Below are 16,612 nucleotides of genomic sequence, written 5' to 3' on the forward strand. Positions count from 1 at the left end.
TACACAGTACGATGCCTCTTTCCTGAAATGTAACATGTAGTGTTCTTTAAAAACATTTTTGAACGTGTAGGCACGGGTGAAATTGCACAACCTCCACTGGATTTCAATGTGTTTAATTTTCAATTCTTTCTAAAAAAGGCAAACAACAGAATATGAGATGCAAATATTTGTTTTTCCGGACCGACAGCTGTATGCACTGCATCAGTGTGGCTGCCTCCATTGACCTTTAACTTCAGTCGCCCTGTGCTGACTAAATTTAGTTTGGACATTCCCAAGCATTTTATCTCATTAGCTCCGCACTTTGTGTTGGGATTCACGTAAGTGCATCAGAAGATGAGGACCAACATGTGGTCAATTGAAATAGCAGCATCTGATTACACTACAGACTTTATTGTCCTTTCTTAGACGTGTTTGTGTTCTTTGTATGAGCAGAACAACACTTATCATGAAATTATGTTCATTACTTTGTAGATCTTGTCTTTGTATTTATACTTTTGTAGGTGATTGAAGCATGTTCATAACATGACATATTTGTTTGTTTATTTTGTTTTCAAGTTAATTAAATACATTGTGTGGCTTTACATTCTTGCTTCAGAAAGCACACCTCACCTTGCCGGCATCTGATTTATTTCTAACCTTTTCCTCATTTGATCTCATCCCTGCAATGTAATGAAAACAAAAAGCCTTTTTCTTGTTAGTGGGACTTCATGCCTGTCTGCAGGTGCCTTTAGGTGTGCAGAAGAATGCTTTTGATCATTTTATCATTTTTTTATTTATTTGTAAAATAAAAAAAGCTTATTGCTTATGTGCTGTTCTCCAAACCTTGGCATCAGATGGAAGCAAATTGTTCTCTTGCAAAAGTGGGCTGGATTCACAACAAAGGACCCGGAGAGCAAGGAGTCAGCCAAGTGTGCTGGTAACACTTAGTGTAGTAGAGAGGTGAGACAGCCCATCTACTTATGCTGCAGCCCAGCAGCAGCTACATTAAATTGCGGTTTCAGAGCTTCTGCTCTGAGGAAATGGGCTGCAGATGCGCTCATCTGCTAAACATCAGATTGATAACTGCTCTGGAGGCCATAGGTCTCGAAGAGATTCGGAAATATGCCATGGTGATTCATCTTGTGGACCTGAGGATTTGGTGTGCTCTTTTCCATTTTCGTTTTGCGTTGCGCTGTGAAGTATAATTCTGCGGTCTGTTATGCTCACTAAGCAAGCCTTCTGTTTCCTCTTTTAAATTTTCTAGTGTCCCCTTTATAAAATGACTTTGCACTTTAGACAAATCCATTGTTTTCTGTGGTTTCTTGGACATTCACTGCCCTGTACCTTAGTTCCCCATAGATTACCATACTTCCCTGACTTCATATCAGCCTGAGCACAGTCACTTTTAGTTAAACTGATTTTGTTATATGCCAAGGTATGTGAACAAAGCAAATCAAAGCATTAATGTAGAATATGTGCCTCTTGTCCTATGCAAAAATGGTAAGACTATTTCAAAGCATTTATTTCACTGCCAGTCTCATTAATGTTATTTCTAGTAGTACAAGGCAATTACTTTCACATCACTTTAGCACTGAAAACAAGTTAGAGATCGTTTATCCTTTATTTATCCTGTACAGTTAAGTCCTGAGGAGTTTTGTCTTTTTTCCCACAGTGGATAATGTTCTCTGAGCAATAGAGAAATGGCAACTGCGTTTTACTTCTGATCTGAACACAGACCACCAGTGATGAAGGATCAGAATGCTGGTGAACTAATAATACTCTGAGCCTCAAGACCCAATAAGCTTGTCTGCATGTGGTGCCATCATTGTTCTGGAAAATTTGCTTTACCAGCTCATTTAAAAATATTGTCAACCAACAATATGTCTCATTAACATCATCAAGTGATCTCTAAAACAGCTGCTGTGTTGCTGTGTGTTCCCCATATTAGTGCAAAGGCAAGGTGTATCATACTGTAACAGAGCCCCCAAACAGGCAGCTGATAATGGGGAGAATTTCTGTAGCTATATGTGGTTTGGTATACCTTTTAATTGAAGTGTGTGTGTTTTCTGGTGAGATTTGTAAAGCAAAGGTTGTATGTCTGTGTTAATTTTTGGGAACATTATTATGTGAAATGATCACAAATTAGCTCAGTTATTTCTGACGATTTTCTTTTCCTCTTGATTTATTTAAGATGTTTTAATGTATAATTACTCGTGACATGGAAGCACATTATAAAATATTTTCCGATTTCATTCTATCATTGTGATCATTGTTCATGATTTACAGACCGAATACTTTAAATTTTCTCTAAGCAGTTTGGACGTCTGTTTGACCTAAAAGTCCTGAAACAGACTTCCCTGACCAATCTTTAAATTATTAATTTCATTATTCATTTACATAAAAACAGCCTTTGTCTAACACACACTTTGGTGGTTATCAGCTATTGTTAAAGGTCATGGGTTAATCTAGGCAGTTTTGAATAAAAACCCAGAAGTGGTCTGAAATGAACTTAGGGCATAAGGTCACAAGTTCAGCCTTCACAGTTTGTTGAACTCAAAGCCAAGAAGACTAGGGGAGAACAGAGGTCACAGCTAGGAGTGAACAAGCTGTGTTTAGATGAAAGAAAACCACTGATGAGAAAAACGTATTAGCTACATCGTTTAATTGCCTGTGACTCTTGAAAACACAACCAGACCTGCTTTGAAATATGGAGGATTATTCCGTTTAATCACTATTGCAGGCTGTGTTGGAAAGGAAAATGCTCCCAATTATATGCACAATTAGTTATGGTAAGTTATGTAAACTTACAAGGTCAAATAACCAAACTCTAAAAGCAACAAATGGAAGACTCTATTCTCTTCACATGCTGGACAAATTGGTCCCCTTGTGTATAGATAACTGTAGTCCATTTTTCACAAATATGGTTCCACTCGGTGGTTCTTGAATTTAACATTAATAGTACAAATTGTAGGTCTGCAATGTTAAGAGTTTTAAGTTCAGATTTTACTGGCATTGGGTTTGATATTAATTAATCAATTGCATTCATATGGTGATTTACATTCCAAAGGAAGGATTGTAAGGATTGATATGTACACAAGTTATTATTTTTAATTATGACATTCAGGTAGTGTGCAGTTATACTGTATGTTTATACTATCTTTTACTCAGGCAGCTGGTGTATTTTGCTTTGTCATTATGAAGACTGAGAATTCCACTTAATATTTATTTGATAATTGTTTTATTTTATTTAGTAGTTTTATAAGCTTACCTGAGGTACTGTTTACAAAGTTTTCACTGTTTTCTAAATTAAGAGTCATTAGTTAATACTCCCTTTTATAGTTAATCAGCCTGACTAATGATATAACATATAACAGGCATAGATTGATCCAGGAGGACCATAGACTTACAGTAGGCCCTGTTTAAACTAGTCCACTTTGAGGTGCACAACAGTTGGACTTTCTCATCTAGTTGTGTTTCTGCAGTACAGTTTCAATTGTTGAGTACAAAGAATTTGTAACAGTGGTAAAATCATGTAGCGCACGCAGTGAAAAGAAAAGCAGTGTTAATTTTAGCACACATACAGTAAGGCACATCATCAGGCTGCGTGTTTGTCTTCGCATTGTCATTCCAAAAAGTCCAAAGCAAAGGTCTTGTCAGCTGGAGGACAGACACATGTACTGATGGTACCATCCACTCCAGCAGACACCAAACCTGTAGCAGAGTTTGTTGTTATGTGGCTGAAACAGGGACTTCAAAGTCCTCTGTCCTCTGGTCTGTCTTGCCTGCATGCAGCTAACTCAGGATCACTGATCAGGACTCATAGTGACTGTCACTGCCCTGTACATCTGCACTCAGTGCAGAGGATTCTAATATATGAGCCATAATCAGGAGCTCAAGATCCACTCTGAAATTAATCTTGCCTTATCTGTAATCAAAACAGTGCACACTGTTCTAAGACATGATGTGTTTGTAATCTAAAATGACCAGTATGCCATAAAGTCAAATTTTCACTTGTTTTTTAAGGTTAAAGGAATAAAAAGACTTGCAGAACATTTAAATCGGTATTAGAAATGTGGTTTGGCTGTAAGAGACCAAAGCAGGCACATAGATTTATAGATATATGGATGAATGGACAGAATAAATGTCATTTGTCAAAATCTTTGTTAATGACTAGGTTTTTTATATGAACATATTATGGAACTGAATATGGATTATAATGTTTATTTCAGTAGACAGGAGTCCATCAGACAGAAAACATTGCACATTATTAGCACCTTACACTGCAGGAGAAAAAACCCCACAAAAAGTGGTTTATAGAAACAAGTACTGTATAGCAACATGGCCTTTTCCTACAGTGCAACAAGTACTGCATTAAGAGATCTTGCCCGCAGTGCTCTTTCGAAATCCTGACCTAGATTTTGCTGCCTTAATACTATTGACTGCTAATGACTTCTGCATCTGTAATAGCAGTGATGTAGCGGCTGCTGTGTTTGCTTGCATTAGTGATCACTGTGCGCTTCTGATATCAGAGCAATGCAGATGCAGCAGTGTGGAGCATTACAGATTCAGGCAGCACTAGATAGCACAGAAACATCTGTACAGCCTGTGTGTAGAGGTGGCGGTGGATTAGGAGGGAGGCGGAGTAGATATCAGGCATCACTAGGTGAATACCAATTGTTGTTTTCCGCAGCAAGGGGAGAAATAGCTCTTTACTGTATTGGTTTAAACAGATAAAGCGTAGTCTGTAGACTGCAGTACTGTACCAAAATAAAATCAGTCACTGTGTAGCACAGTTTTTTTCTGTCCCTTGTTAGCACTCTGGCTGTATTCCCTGTTAGTCTGGTTGCTCTCTGTGTGCAGGGATTTCTTCACAAGCAGCTTCTTGAGAGACCAGAATGAATATCCTTGATACCATCCTGAGGTGACCTGCAGGGTTTATTTCCTATTAATTGAGGAATACCTGAGAAATGTTAATGTCTCTTGTGTACTGAGAACAGCCAATATAGGTGTTAATTATTCACTGAGTTGAAGCACTATTCTGTATTCAAAACATTGTTTTAATATTTATGCAAGTAGTATTTATTTTAATCCCGGCATCTAGAGAATATCATCAGTATATTTTGACATGATCCTCAATGACATATTATGTTATAATCTAGTTATGCATTCTAGTATACACTGCTGAAAGAAAGAAAAATAAGTATTAACTTTGAAACATGCTACAGAATGAGACAAAATGTATTTATGATTTATAGAAAGCTCAGTGTATATTTCTTTGAATCTTCTTATTTCATATTACTATAAAATATTACAATGGCATGGAAAAGAAAAAGGTATACAGTCGTTTTCAAGTTCAATGTGTGTTTTCATAATGTGGGGGACAAGGAATATGGCAGTTTTTTTGCATTATATGTGGCCGAAGCTTAATTAGGAAACCTTTTTTTATTATTTAATTATATATTTGATATATATCTATAAATCTGCATTTTTGTGTGAAAAATAGTGAACAATAAAGAGTTATTTTAGATTTGTAGTGTAGTTTAGAAATGTATTTTTTTTAAATGTATCTGTATCTGAGGTCTTTATATTTCTGCATACCCAGAGTGTGCATAGATTGCTTGTTATCAGAACTCACTGTTTAATTTAAAACTGAATTTTGCTTATTGCTGGAAAATAACCTTTTCTGTTATTAATATTCCATTATGTTTGAAAAAATGATTTATGCAAGACATTTAGGAATAGTGAGAAAACAGCTCTTGTTACCTTGAACTTAGCATTGTAGCAATCACTGCTTGTGTAAATAGTCTCTTTAATACTAAATCCACAGTAAATCTTAACCACAGTTAAAATGTCTGAGAAATCCAAATCCTTTCATCACCTTCCATATAGTGTCTACTTGAATACATCCACACACTATCCTCAGTGATAAGCTATTTTCCCATCCATAAATAAAAGATGATAGATTGTCACAATCAAACATTTGTTGCTAGATAGACTTTCTTGGGTTTAGGTTAGGATTATGGTTAGGGCTAGGATGGTGGCTGGAATTAGGGTTAGGAGTAGTGTAAGATTTAACATGAGGGTTTGTGTTAATATGAAAAAAGTGAATGAAAGTTATGTCTTTTGGAAAAAGGGTCATAAAGGCCTGTGAATGCTATAATATGATATTGGGGTTATAATAGATCAGTATTATCCGGGCTACATAAAGCCCAGTTCAGAGGAAGCAATACAGAGTAATGATTGTCTCATTGTCTCAGAAATTTTGTAGTACACCGCAGAAAAGAATGGTAATTGATTTTTGTTGTCATTATGACTGTTATAGCAGAACAAAAAATGCAAAAACCAACCACAGACTGTTGTCAGATTCTGAAAGTTGTGAGCTGACTGTAGTTCCTTGAATATTGCAATTACGTTTAGGAACATGTTTTAAAAAATAAAAAAAAACAATAAAAGAAAGATTTCTCATGTCTCTGTTAGATGTGTCAGGCACAGGTCATATACTGTATATGAATGCAACCTATTAAAATGAAATCCGGAGGATATTCCTGATGCCAGACTGTCCAGTGAGGTGGTAGGTCCAAACTCTCTGAAGCAGAAAACACTTAAAACCAATTTAGCCATCCCTTAATATTGCTTTCGACTCCAAGAGGGCTGAATATTTTTTCATGGTGGTAGTTGGATGCCCCTTGAGGGTGAGGCCAGAAGCAGGGGGTCCTCACAGACCTGCGTGCCTTTGGACAACACACCTCCTGAGGAATTCCAGCCCACTGAAGCTCAGCAGGTGTGAACCTGGCCAGTACTGTACCTGGATGGGAGACCTCCTGGGAAAAACTAAGGTTGCTGCTGGAAGAGGTGTTAGTGGGGCCAGTTGGTCGCGCTCACCCTCTGGTTTGTGTGGTTCCTAATGCCCCAGTATATTGATGAGTCAAAAACTATACTGTAAAAAGGCTCCGTCCTTCGGATGAGACAAAAACCGAAGTCCTAACTCTCCGTGGTTCTTAAAAATTCCAGGGTGTTTTTTCGAAAAGAGTAGGGGTGTAACCCTGGCGTCCTGGCCAAATTTCCCTCTGGGCTTTACAAATCATGGCCTCCTAGTAATCTCCATCTATGAATTGACTTCATCACTCTGTTCTCCTCTTCCTCCCCACTGATAGCTGGTGTGTGGTGAGTGTACTGGTGCACTGTGGCTGTTGTCGCATCATCCAGGTGGGGGCTGCACATTGGTGGTGGTGGAGAGGTCTGGTTGTGTTTTCAAGAGTCACAGGCAATTAAACGATGTAGCTAATACGTTTTTCTCATCAGTGGTTTTCTTTCGTCTAAACACAGCTTGTTCACTCCTAGCTGTGACCTCTGTTCTCCCCTAGTCTTCTTGGCCATTACCTGCAAAGAGCTGTGAGTGGAGTGTCCAGAAAAGCGCTGTATTAGTATGAGGAGCTATTATTATCCGTGAGAAACCCTGAATAGCACCAGTGTGCTGTGCTGCCTGAGCCGCTGCTGCTGCTGACTCTGCAGACAGCGCGGAGTGAGGACGCGAGCTGGTGACAGTGCAGGACGCGCCGCCTCTCCGCTGCAGCCCGCGCTGCGCGGCTCCTGACCCCACCGGCGCGCAGGCTTGCTGCTCGCGTCAGGCGGCAGGCCGAGGGAGAGATGGGCAGCTCTCAGCGCATGCTGCAACCATCCAGAGCACGGAGGAGGAGGTGTAGGAGAGGGAGGAAGTACAAAGGTATGACAGTCTTGCAGTGCAGGAAGACAAGAATGCAGATGCTGCTCTCAGATGCAAATGTGCCAGGACTATCCAGCCCCTAATAAGCAAGATACTTGGACAGCAGGATGCACCACGGACAGCGCTGTATGTATAATTATCAGTGAAGATAATTTGGCTTAAAAAGGAGATGTGGCTCTTGTTCACTAGCTACCACAGCTTATAAGATGATAAGTATGAGTGCTTAGCAGGTTTTGTCTGGAAAGAATATGAGCAAGTTCTGTGTTAAATGGTCACGATCTCCTCTATAGTTCCTGAAAGAATGCTTTATCAGAGGAATTGGTGATTTTTGATACTGCTTTCATTCCAGATACTGTGAGGTGTTTTGTGGCTACTGTGTAAAATAAAACATTGGTCTTTTCTTTCTCTAGGTTACAGCATAGATTCTATACAAACTGTAATTCTTGCATTTTATTGTGTAATGTGTATATGTAAAGACAAAAGAAGATCTGATTTAAAAACCAAAGTCTGAAAAGTAGAAAGATTAAAATAGTAATTACATTTTTTTCATATATAGTTGACTTTTGTGCTTGGTGGGGACTGAAAAATCATTTTACTTACTGTGGAGTAATGGAAATTGTTGAAATGGAAAGGGGACAGCTTGAATAGTACTGACCGGGGATTTTTTTTCTTATTACCTTATGATATGAAGTAATGCTGGTTTGCAGAAATGTTGCTGAAAATGTATTATCTTTGGAATGCTGCATACTCAGGGCTTAGGTAGTCATTGACAAGGTCTTAACTGGGTAGAGTGGGCTTTTACACCTGGAAAGCAATTGGAGGATGAGAGCCTATTGCTGCGGGTGATATATCTGCCAAACGAGCTGCATTTGTAAAGTTTGGAGGGAAGCTCGGTTATCAGCTACATCCGAGGAATGCCTCACTGATAACCTGGGTGTGGGTGATTAAACAATATCCCTAAAGGTTACTCTGTTTTTTTTTCTTTAGACCTTGTTGTGGTCAAAATACAGGCGTCTCAAATTACACAACAGCAATTATCTTACCTGACAAATGTGAGCCTGGGAATTGTCTGGCAAATATCATGAGTTCTAATGGGAGTGTGTTTAAAGTTCAGGGGGCTCGGGTAATTACTTCTGAAATACCTTCAGTCTTAGCCCACAGTCCTTCTTATGACCCCCAGATTAAAGCTGCACTGCACTGTACCCCTCTGCTGGAAGGCAGCGCACACAGGAAATCAGTGGTGACACTGGTCCTTGCCAGTGGATGCAAACTCTCCAGGCAGCTGTCTCTTAGCAGAGAAGCTGCACATTGGTCAACTCAGGCACCGAACATGCTGTAGTGAACAAAGGAATGCTGGGATGAGTGACAGATATTGCTTCTGACCATTTCCTGACTCAGAAAGCCCTAGCTCTCAACGTCACCAGTCACACTAACCTGGCAAAGGAAGGAGTACTATATGAGAGGGTGAGAGGGAATACTTTACTCATTGAACCCCATAAGGAATTGGCCCCTGAATGTTCTGTGTTTTTTTCCCATCTCTCAGTGTGCACTCCATAATATTAACCCATGTTGACTGCAGCCCACCTTTTGCAGATACTAATCTAACTTTAAGAGCCTGTTTTCTTTCTAGACTTTTTAGAACATCACGCCATCATAAAGTAACTGAGACGAATCTTTTCAGCCCTTTATTCTCATTTGGATTAGCTTTAGTGACATAATTAATACTGGTCATGATGGGAACAATCCCCTCCCCAGAAAGGGGACAACTTAGAGGAGCCACAGAGAACTTGCAGGCTTTCCATATATAGATGACTCAGAGCAGAATCAAGCCCAGGAGGCTGTGAGCTGTGAAGCAACAGTGGTAACCATCATGCCACAGTAAAGATGGAACCCAGTCATAAAAAATAGGTCTGTGGCACTTCAACTGCAAGCTTGGTAGATTCAGTTTATAGCCATAACCTGACTCATCCGACACATACACGTATCACTACAGTATTCTTTTGGGGATCACCCCATCTTCCCCAAAATATCCTCTGTCAGCTCCCTGTCTCCGTTTTTCTTCTGCAGTGTCGTATAAACCTGTTTGATAACTTCATTTTTTTTCCTCCTTAGTTATGCTTACAAGACGCACGCAGTCCAAAAAATGTATCTTTCATATTAGGCCGGTAATTATGGTTTGATAAAGATCTGGCAATTCAGTGTAAATTAAATTTGAAGGGTTGCTTGGATACAGATGACTTTGGGTTATTCAGGGGAAACGGCTGCACATTGAATGCTAATGGGCAGATGCTGGTTTAGAGAGGGGAAAAAATGCTGCTCCCTTATCTACATTTCTCCTCTAGAGTCTGATAATATAGGCAATCCAGCTCTTGTCTTCTTTCCATTATTCCAAAGACATGATTAAAGGTGCCCGCCTTCTGTTAGAAATATATAAGTGACATGTTCAAACGATTGAGTGAGAATGATATGTCAAACTCTGGACACATGAGGTAGAGATTAGAAGAGACAATGATTGCTGAATGTTAATTTCATGAGCCTAGCAGTATACTTTCAGTAATAATTGCTGTGCCCTTAAGCAGTTGCTTTAAATAATTGAAACCTAAGATAAGAGGTGTTCTACTTTTTTTTCTCTTTAGTTCCCTTGAAGCTACTACATCTGCACACATACCCCTTCCATGAATGTTTTCCATAGTTTTCCCTTAACAAAATCTTTCTTTGTGATCAAGAATAGTCCTGTTGTCAAATACTCATCTGCTATTCACTTGCTTTGTCATTTCAAAGATAATGATGTCCCGGTTCCCCACTATAAATATCAATATCTCACAAATGTTCATTTATGTGTAAAAGCAGCATTGAAGTGTTTCTCTTGCCAGTCTTAAGAGCTCTTTTTTGGCATGACTGGACACACGGAAACCAAGCTTTTGGTTTTTGCCTTTCTTGTCTGTTTTCCTGTCAACCTCTCTGCAGTGTATAACATTGCCTGTATCCCACATGCTCTGCATTTAACCTTAGTAGTGAGAGATTATCATGTGTTCTGGAACAGTCAACTCATTGCAAATGAGTGAGATCAATGGTGCAGTAAGCAAGCTCTTTCAACCTGAACCAGGCACCAGGAACTACGGAGGAGGAATGTTCGCCTGCTACTGCGGACTCTCCCATTTTTGGTATGAGATTTCTTAGTTGTTAAATGGTTTTCTGTGATGTTTGAAAGGCTTCTTTCAAGTGTCCAGCTGCTTGGTACCTTTTATCCCACTTTGTCTTTTTGTGTTTCTGGTAGCTAGGCTGGTGATATGAAAAAAAACACATAAACAGCAGCATTTCTCTTTGTTTTAACATTTTAGTGTGCTTCTCTGTCTGGTATTTGCCCAGATTTGTGTCATGTTTTGCTGTTAAATGACAACACTTTTCTTTCTGGTTATCATTTGCTTCATAAGATGCAAGCACACCTTCATTTTCCAATTTCATGTCCACCTTAATGCTTTTTAAAGGGGAACTGCAGTCTCAATTTCTCAGACTGGTCATTAACTCTCGGTAACAAAATAAATACATTGACATTATAGAAAAAAATACAAATTGCAAATTAAACACAAAATTGTGAACTATGTGAAAATACTGTAAGTCTCCAGGTTACAGGCCCTTCCTGCTCACTAGTCACTGTAATGACTAATGTAATGTGATGTACGAGCAAATAAATCTCCACGCAGAGTTAACAAGTAAGTAGTATTTGTCGGCAAAACCATCTTGAAGTTTAGAGCAATATTTCTATTGGATTAAAAGAAATGGAATCACAAGCCAGCTTGTTTACGATGTCATAGGGCTGCACACGTTACCAAAAGTTTTGTTGCCTCGTTCTGAATCTCAGAATATGGTGCTGTGCATGCCGGGAGATTTAATCTATTTTGTGATGTAAATTGGAGGTTTTATGACATACTGTGTACATTTTACGTCCATCGCAGTTTGAAATGCTCACATCAATGATGATTCTTTCTAACTGCAAAAAATGAAAATAGCATTGCAGTTCCCCTTTAAGGGGTGTCTGACATCCTGATAGACATATGATGAAGAAATCAGTGGGAGCTGCCGACCTGAGCACTGAGTTCAACCTGAGCAGCCTCTTCCTGGCCTTTTAAGACTCATGGGTTCAGGTACCACATTGCAGTGATGATAAGCAATCAAAGATAGATTGAGCTCCTGTGGGTCTCCTCCCAAACTAGATTGCTTCCTATAGCCTTGACTTAAACTGCCAATTTCCTCTGTGTATGGCTCAACTGACCTATCATTTGGTGAGCTGATAAAATGTGGGCTTTGAAAATATTGCAATTGACATAAAGCTTTATTCACACTACATTTATGCAAACCTGATTGGGATTTTGCGACTGTGATCAGCAGAACAAAAAACAAAAGGTTGCAAAGCAGAGGAGCCCTTTTGACCTAAATGGCCCAATTGGTAATTAGGACCTTATCGATGGAAGTCCTAATCGACATCCGGTCATTTCTTGAAAGAAGCCAGGGATTGGCTTCAACCAAATGGCTAAGTAGCATGTTCTATGCTCCCACAACCCTTTGGATAAGAAGTGGCTCCTCTTCTTGGTTTTAAATTCACTTCCACATAGTTTCTATTTTTGTGTCCTGTTGGGTTTTGTTTTACTGTTCGTTCTGAAGATGTTGACCACAAGTTGTAACATTTATCATCTAATAAACAAAGAAAAAATCTTCAGATGTAAAATGCTTAATAGAAAGCCATAGCTAATTGGCAAGGAAAGATGGTTTTGGATTAATGAGCAGCATACGCGTGTTACTTTGTGGCTGATCTAAGACAGCTTCTCCAGTACAGCCAAGCAATTTCCCATTGTGAAAACTCTGGACTACACTCCTTACACGTGTAGCTCCCAGATTTCACCTTCGTCCTGCTGTATGTCTCCTCTGCCTAGAAGAGCTCAAATTAGCAGACGGCGCATTGCCGGCTAAATAGAGCAGAAGCCCTTTCCATGGAGTTCTTTTTGAAAACAACGAAGGCGATGAGCAGAGCAGAGCAGAGCAACAAGGGGGAAATCAGGGCATTCCAGTTGGAGAGCCAGATCTAATTGTGTTTTGTGCAAAAGGATGAAGATGGTAAGATTTGAGTTAGGGAATTTGATATAATATTAATGCTAATTTCAAAGTTGCTGAGTTACACATTTTTAGGAATTTTTCTGAAAATATATAAATGCGTATCCTCATTCTCTGAACTGTTTATGACTGGGGTTCCTTATTGCTTAAACTGTACAGCATACAGTTGCTAAAAGAAGGTGGGTGTTATAGTAACAAGGCAGCAGAATTAAGGAAATTCTGTGAAAAAGTAAAAAAATAATGTTTTTTATGGCTCAACTAAATTACTCAAGTGATGTTACTTAGTACAAAATTTCTAAAAGATACAGGTAAGTCTTATGGCTTCGTAAGGGCACATACTGAGGTCCGCATACACCACTAGCAATTTAAATCGCTTTCCATTGTGACTGACAGTTAGAGTAAACACACTAATAATAGGATCTCTGGAACAATCTTTCCCTGGCATTTCATTTGAAACAATCTCAGCTGGCAAGTGGATAGAGGCTAATTCATTGTTTACAATACAGATAAACATATAGATAGAGGGACTAGAATAAATACCCAATATAAATCTGACATTTAAATAACAATACGTATTTAAATTTTGGTTAAGTATAATCCATACCCATAGTTTAAAACAAATCAGGGTTTTTTTTCTAAAGGAGAACAACCCGTTTACTGAAATAAAAATCAGGTGACACGTACACTCTGAGTTAGACAGTTAGTCCTGCTTGAAATCAGTTCAGAAATCTTATGGTATTTTTGGAGCCCCAAGACTGTCTATAGCAGCCTTGTCCCATTTCACATTGTTTTTTCTTGTCCGGTTTTGCGGTGAACTATGACCGAATGGCCACTTAACTGCCTGGAAGAATGAGAGTGGTGTGCATACGCTGTCGGCTTTTAAAATAACTTCGCCTCCATCTCAGAAATCTCTTGGTAGTTTTGCATGAATTATTTACCTGCAGAGTAGTGTGTATAATTTACCTCAGATTTGCACTCTGAATGGAAACTAATGCATGCAGCTATGTTAGGAAACATAAGACACAAGATGGATTACACAGCAGGCTTTGCCATTTCCCAGTTCCTCGCATGTGTTACCTGAAGCTTAATGCCGCTTGATGCTGATGATACGAAATGTTAAGCATGGATGTGTCGGCAAAGGACCGTGAAATAACTTTAAACTGCATGTGGTTTTCATTGCATTAGCGCTGCTGACACAGTTTCTTTTTTAGGACTTGTGTGGTACCTGTAATTACGCACCATATCAACCCTGTTGAGTAGTGGTTTTTCACCAATTGCTTATTCATTCAGTCTCGGTTTTTACAACTCCCTGTCATACTTGGAGAAAGGAACAGCTCTTAAGCAGGAGGAGATGTGACAAGTAGCTCACAGTACTTGGGTTTTAAAATACCTTCCATCTGGAGGAGAACAATTGAGCATCATTGCATAGTTTTACCATGTTAATAAACCCAGCTCTTTTCATAAGTCCCTTATTGTGCTTTACAATGTTCTGTGGCTATTGTCTCAACTGACTATCCTTTCGGATAATTCAAGAGAATCTATTTCTTTGCTTAATGGTGGAAATGTAAAAAATATCCATATATGTCCATCCGTCCAGTTTCTAACCACTTTATCCAATATATGGTCACTGGAGAGCTGGAGCCTATCCTGCCAATCAGCGGGCACAAGACAGGGTACGCCCCGGGCACAACGGCAGTCCATCACAGGGAAGACGCAAACAGACACACGGACACGCACACACTCACACCAGCGCCATTTGACCTACCAGCATATCTTTCGACCCACACAAACACAGGAAGAATATACAAAATCCCCACAGACAGCATCCCAGGAAATGAACTCCAGGCCCCAGAACTGCGAGGCAGCAGTGCAAACCACTGCGCCACTGTGCCACCCCTTCAACTAATGTAGGCACATCTAGTTTTTGTTTGTATTACGTATAATGTGGATTATATTTCTTAGCTACCTCTGTGATTACACAAATACAGCTGTCCCATAAATAGCTATAGCAGTCTGATTTGAAACCAGAAGTGTTTATGTCTGTTGTTGGCTATTATCATCAGAGCCCTTACAACTTTCCTGTTGTTGAGCCAATGAGAACTGGTGGAGGCACGGGGCTCATGTCTTATGCCTTTCCTATTGCAGCTGTCTCCAACCTGGATGCAGAGAGCAAGCTGACAGCACACTACCAGGCTCCATGGCACCAGCAGCGCAACGTGTTCCACCCTTCCACTCGCCCGCCCTGCGTCGAGGAGCTCCATCGGCATGCCAAGCAGAACCTGCGGGCGCTGTACCGAGGTGAGGCCGGTGTCTCTCAGCTGCTGGGCCCTCTCCTCCACCAGCAGCACTGCCACGGCACATGAACGCTCCCCGAGTTCAATGCAGTCAGTTTTTCACTGCATACTGTACATCTGCAGCTGCAGTGAGCGCGCTGCGTGCACCTGGGGCCACCCAGTAGCTATCCAGTGGTGGAGCTGCATTTGTAACCCCAGGGACTTTGGAGAAACAGCTGGATGAGACCCTCAAAACATTTAGCTTCTACCAACTAAACAAGCCAATGCAAAGCTTATGTTCTTTTTTTGTCTGTTTGTCTGTGCATTTGCCTCTCCATTGTCTGCATTTTCTGAGTTGCACTTTTTCAGCCATAATAGCGTGTCCTTGTCTCTAGTCCTGTTGTCACTGAACCAGCACTGGCAAACAACGTCCATGTGATGTTACAACAGGAAAAAAAAAGGCCAGGAAAGATTTGAGAAATTTATTTTTCTGAGATAATTTATGCATATTAATGGACAATAAAATTAAAAGAAAAATATGTAAATAAAAGAGTTACATAACAGATTAGTACAGAGTGTCTAGAATGCAAATACTGCACTACCGTTTACTAACTGGCTAAGCATATTAGTATTGTATTTAATTTAACAGTAGTTTTTCAGGTTTTGTGAAGTAGTGGTAAGTATTTTGTTTATTCATAAACCTTGTGTGTGTACAACCCTTTCAAAACCATATGGTGCAGCTTCAAAAAATAATGTCTGACAATAATTAGATCTATTTTGTCCATCTGATTCCTCGCCTTCTTATTTCAATCCTGTCTAAATATAGTCGTTACTTGACCAGATATTTGATGTTAGTTGTCCTCCAGCATAAAGAACAGAAAGAGCTCCGTGAAGCTCCTCATCCTTAAACGTCTTGCCCTTAATCTGCAAGAATGGCTGCTTCTTTTTCCTGCCTGCTCTGTCAAATGTTTTCCAGTGTGTGCTAAGGGTGTTGGATGGCCATGTAAATTTAGACTGACATTGCCCCCTAGTGCCCAGAAAGGAAATTGCTTTTTGGAAGCTTAACGTGCTGCACTCTCAGTCCATTGAAACCCAATAGAGAGAAGGAGGGGACAAAAATGACAGAGTCCCCTGAAACCCTGTACTTCACACGGTCATTTTTGCTCTGATTATGGTGTATTTGGAATTTCCTGTGAGGCGACTGATCGATTCCCCCTGACAGATCAACAACAGAGGCAGCGGGCGAACAGCAGGGAGCGCAGGGTGACGATCTCCATCTCGGTGGCGCCTCCTATGCCAGCCTTCCCCTCACCGCGCACCTTGAGGCGGCGGGAACAGAGAAGCCGACATCTCCGAACGGTAAGGCAGCCCCCCCCCCTCCCCTCAGGTGACCGGATTGCACTCGGCGGTGCCAATGGCTTGGAGCTACAGGGGGCCTAGCCACTGAGATCTGAAAGGGTTCTCAGTGCATCTGCAGTGATGCTGGTTAGAACTGTTACATGTCTTATCCGCAACTGCCAACCTTCGA

The 16,612-nt window shown here is 40.2% G+C and overlaps 1 protein-coding gene across 3 annotated transcripts in view; it reads left to right on the plus strand.

Moving 5' to 3' along the window:
* The window catches only part of nhsb (Nance-Horan syndrome b (congenital cataracts and dental anomalies)), a 154,238-nt gene that overhangs the window by 115,806 nt on the left and 21,820 nt on the right, over positions 1-16,612 (plus strand). For 2 of the 3 annotated variants that reach the window (XM_088913368.1, XM_088913369.1), the window contains 2 exons: positions 14,957-15,109; positions 16,307-16,443. In XM_088913368.1, coding sequence (XP_088769494.1) covers positions 14,957-15,109; positions 16,307-16,443 — 290 coding nt within the window. The remainder of the gene's footprint in view (positions 1-14,956; positions 15,110-16,306; positions 16,444-16,612) is intronic. The other variant, XM_088913370.1, reaches the window with a different exon arrangement.

The sequence above is a fragment of the Atractosteus spatula genome, chromosome 4 (assembly GCF_055471065.1).
Source record: "Atractosteus spatula isolate fAtrSpa1 chromosome 4, fAtrSpa1.hap1, whole genome shotgun sequence".
Taxonomy (NCBI): domain Eukaryota; kingdom Metazoa; phylum Chordata; class Actinopteri; order Semionotiformes; family Lepisosteidae; genus Atractosteus; species Atractosteus spatula.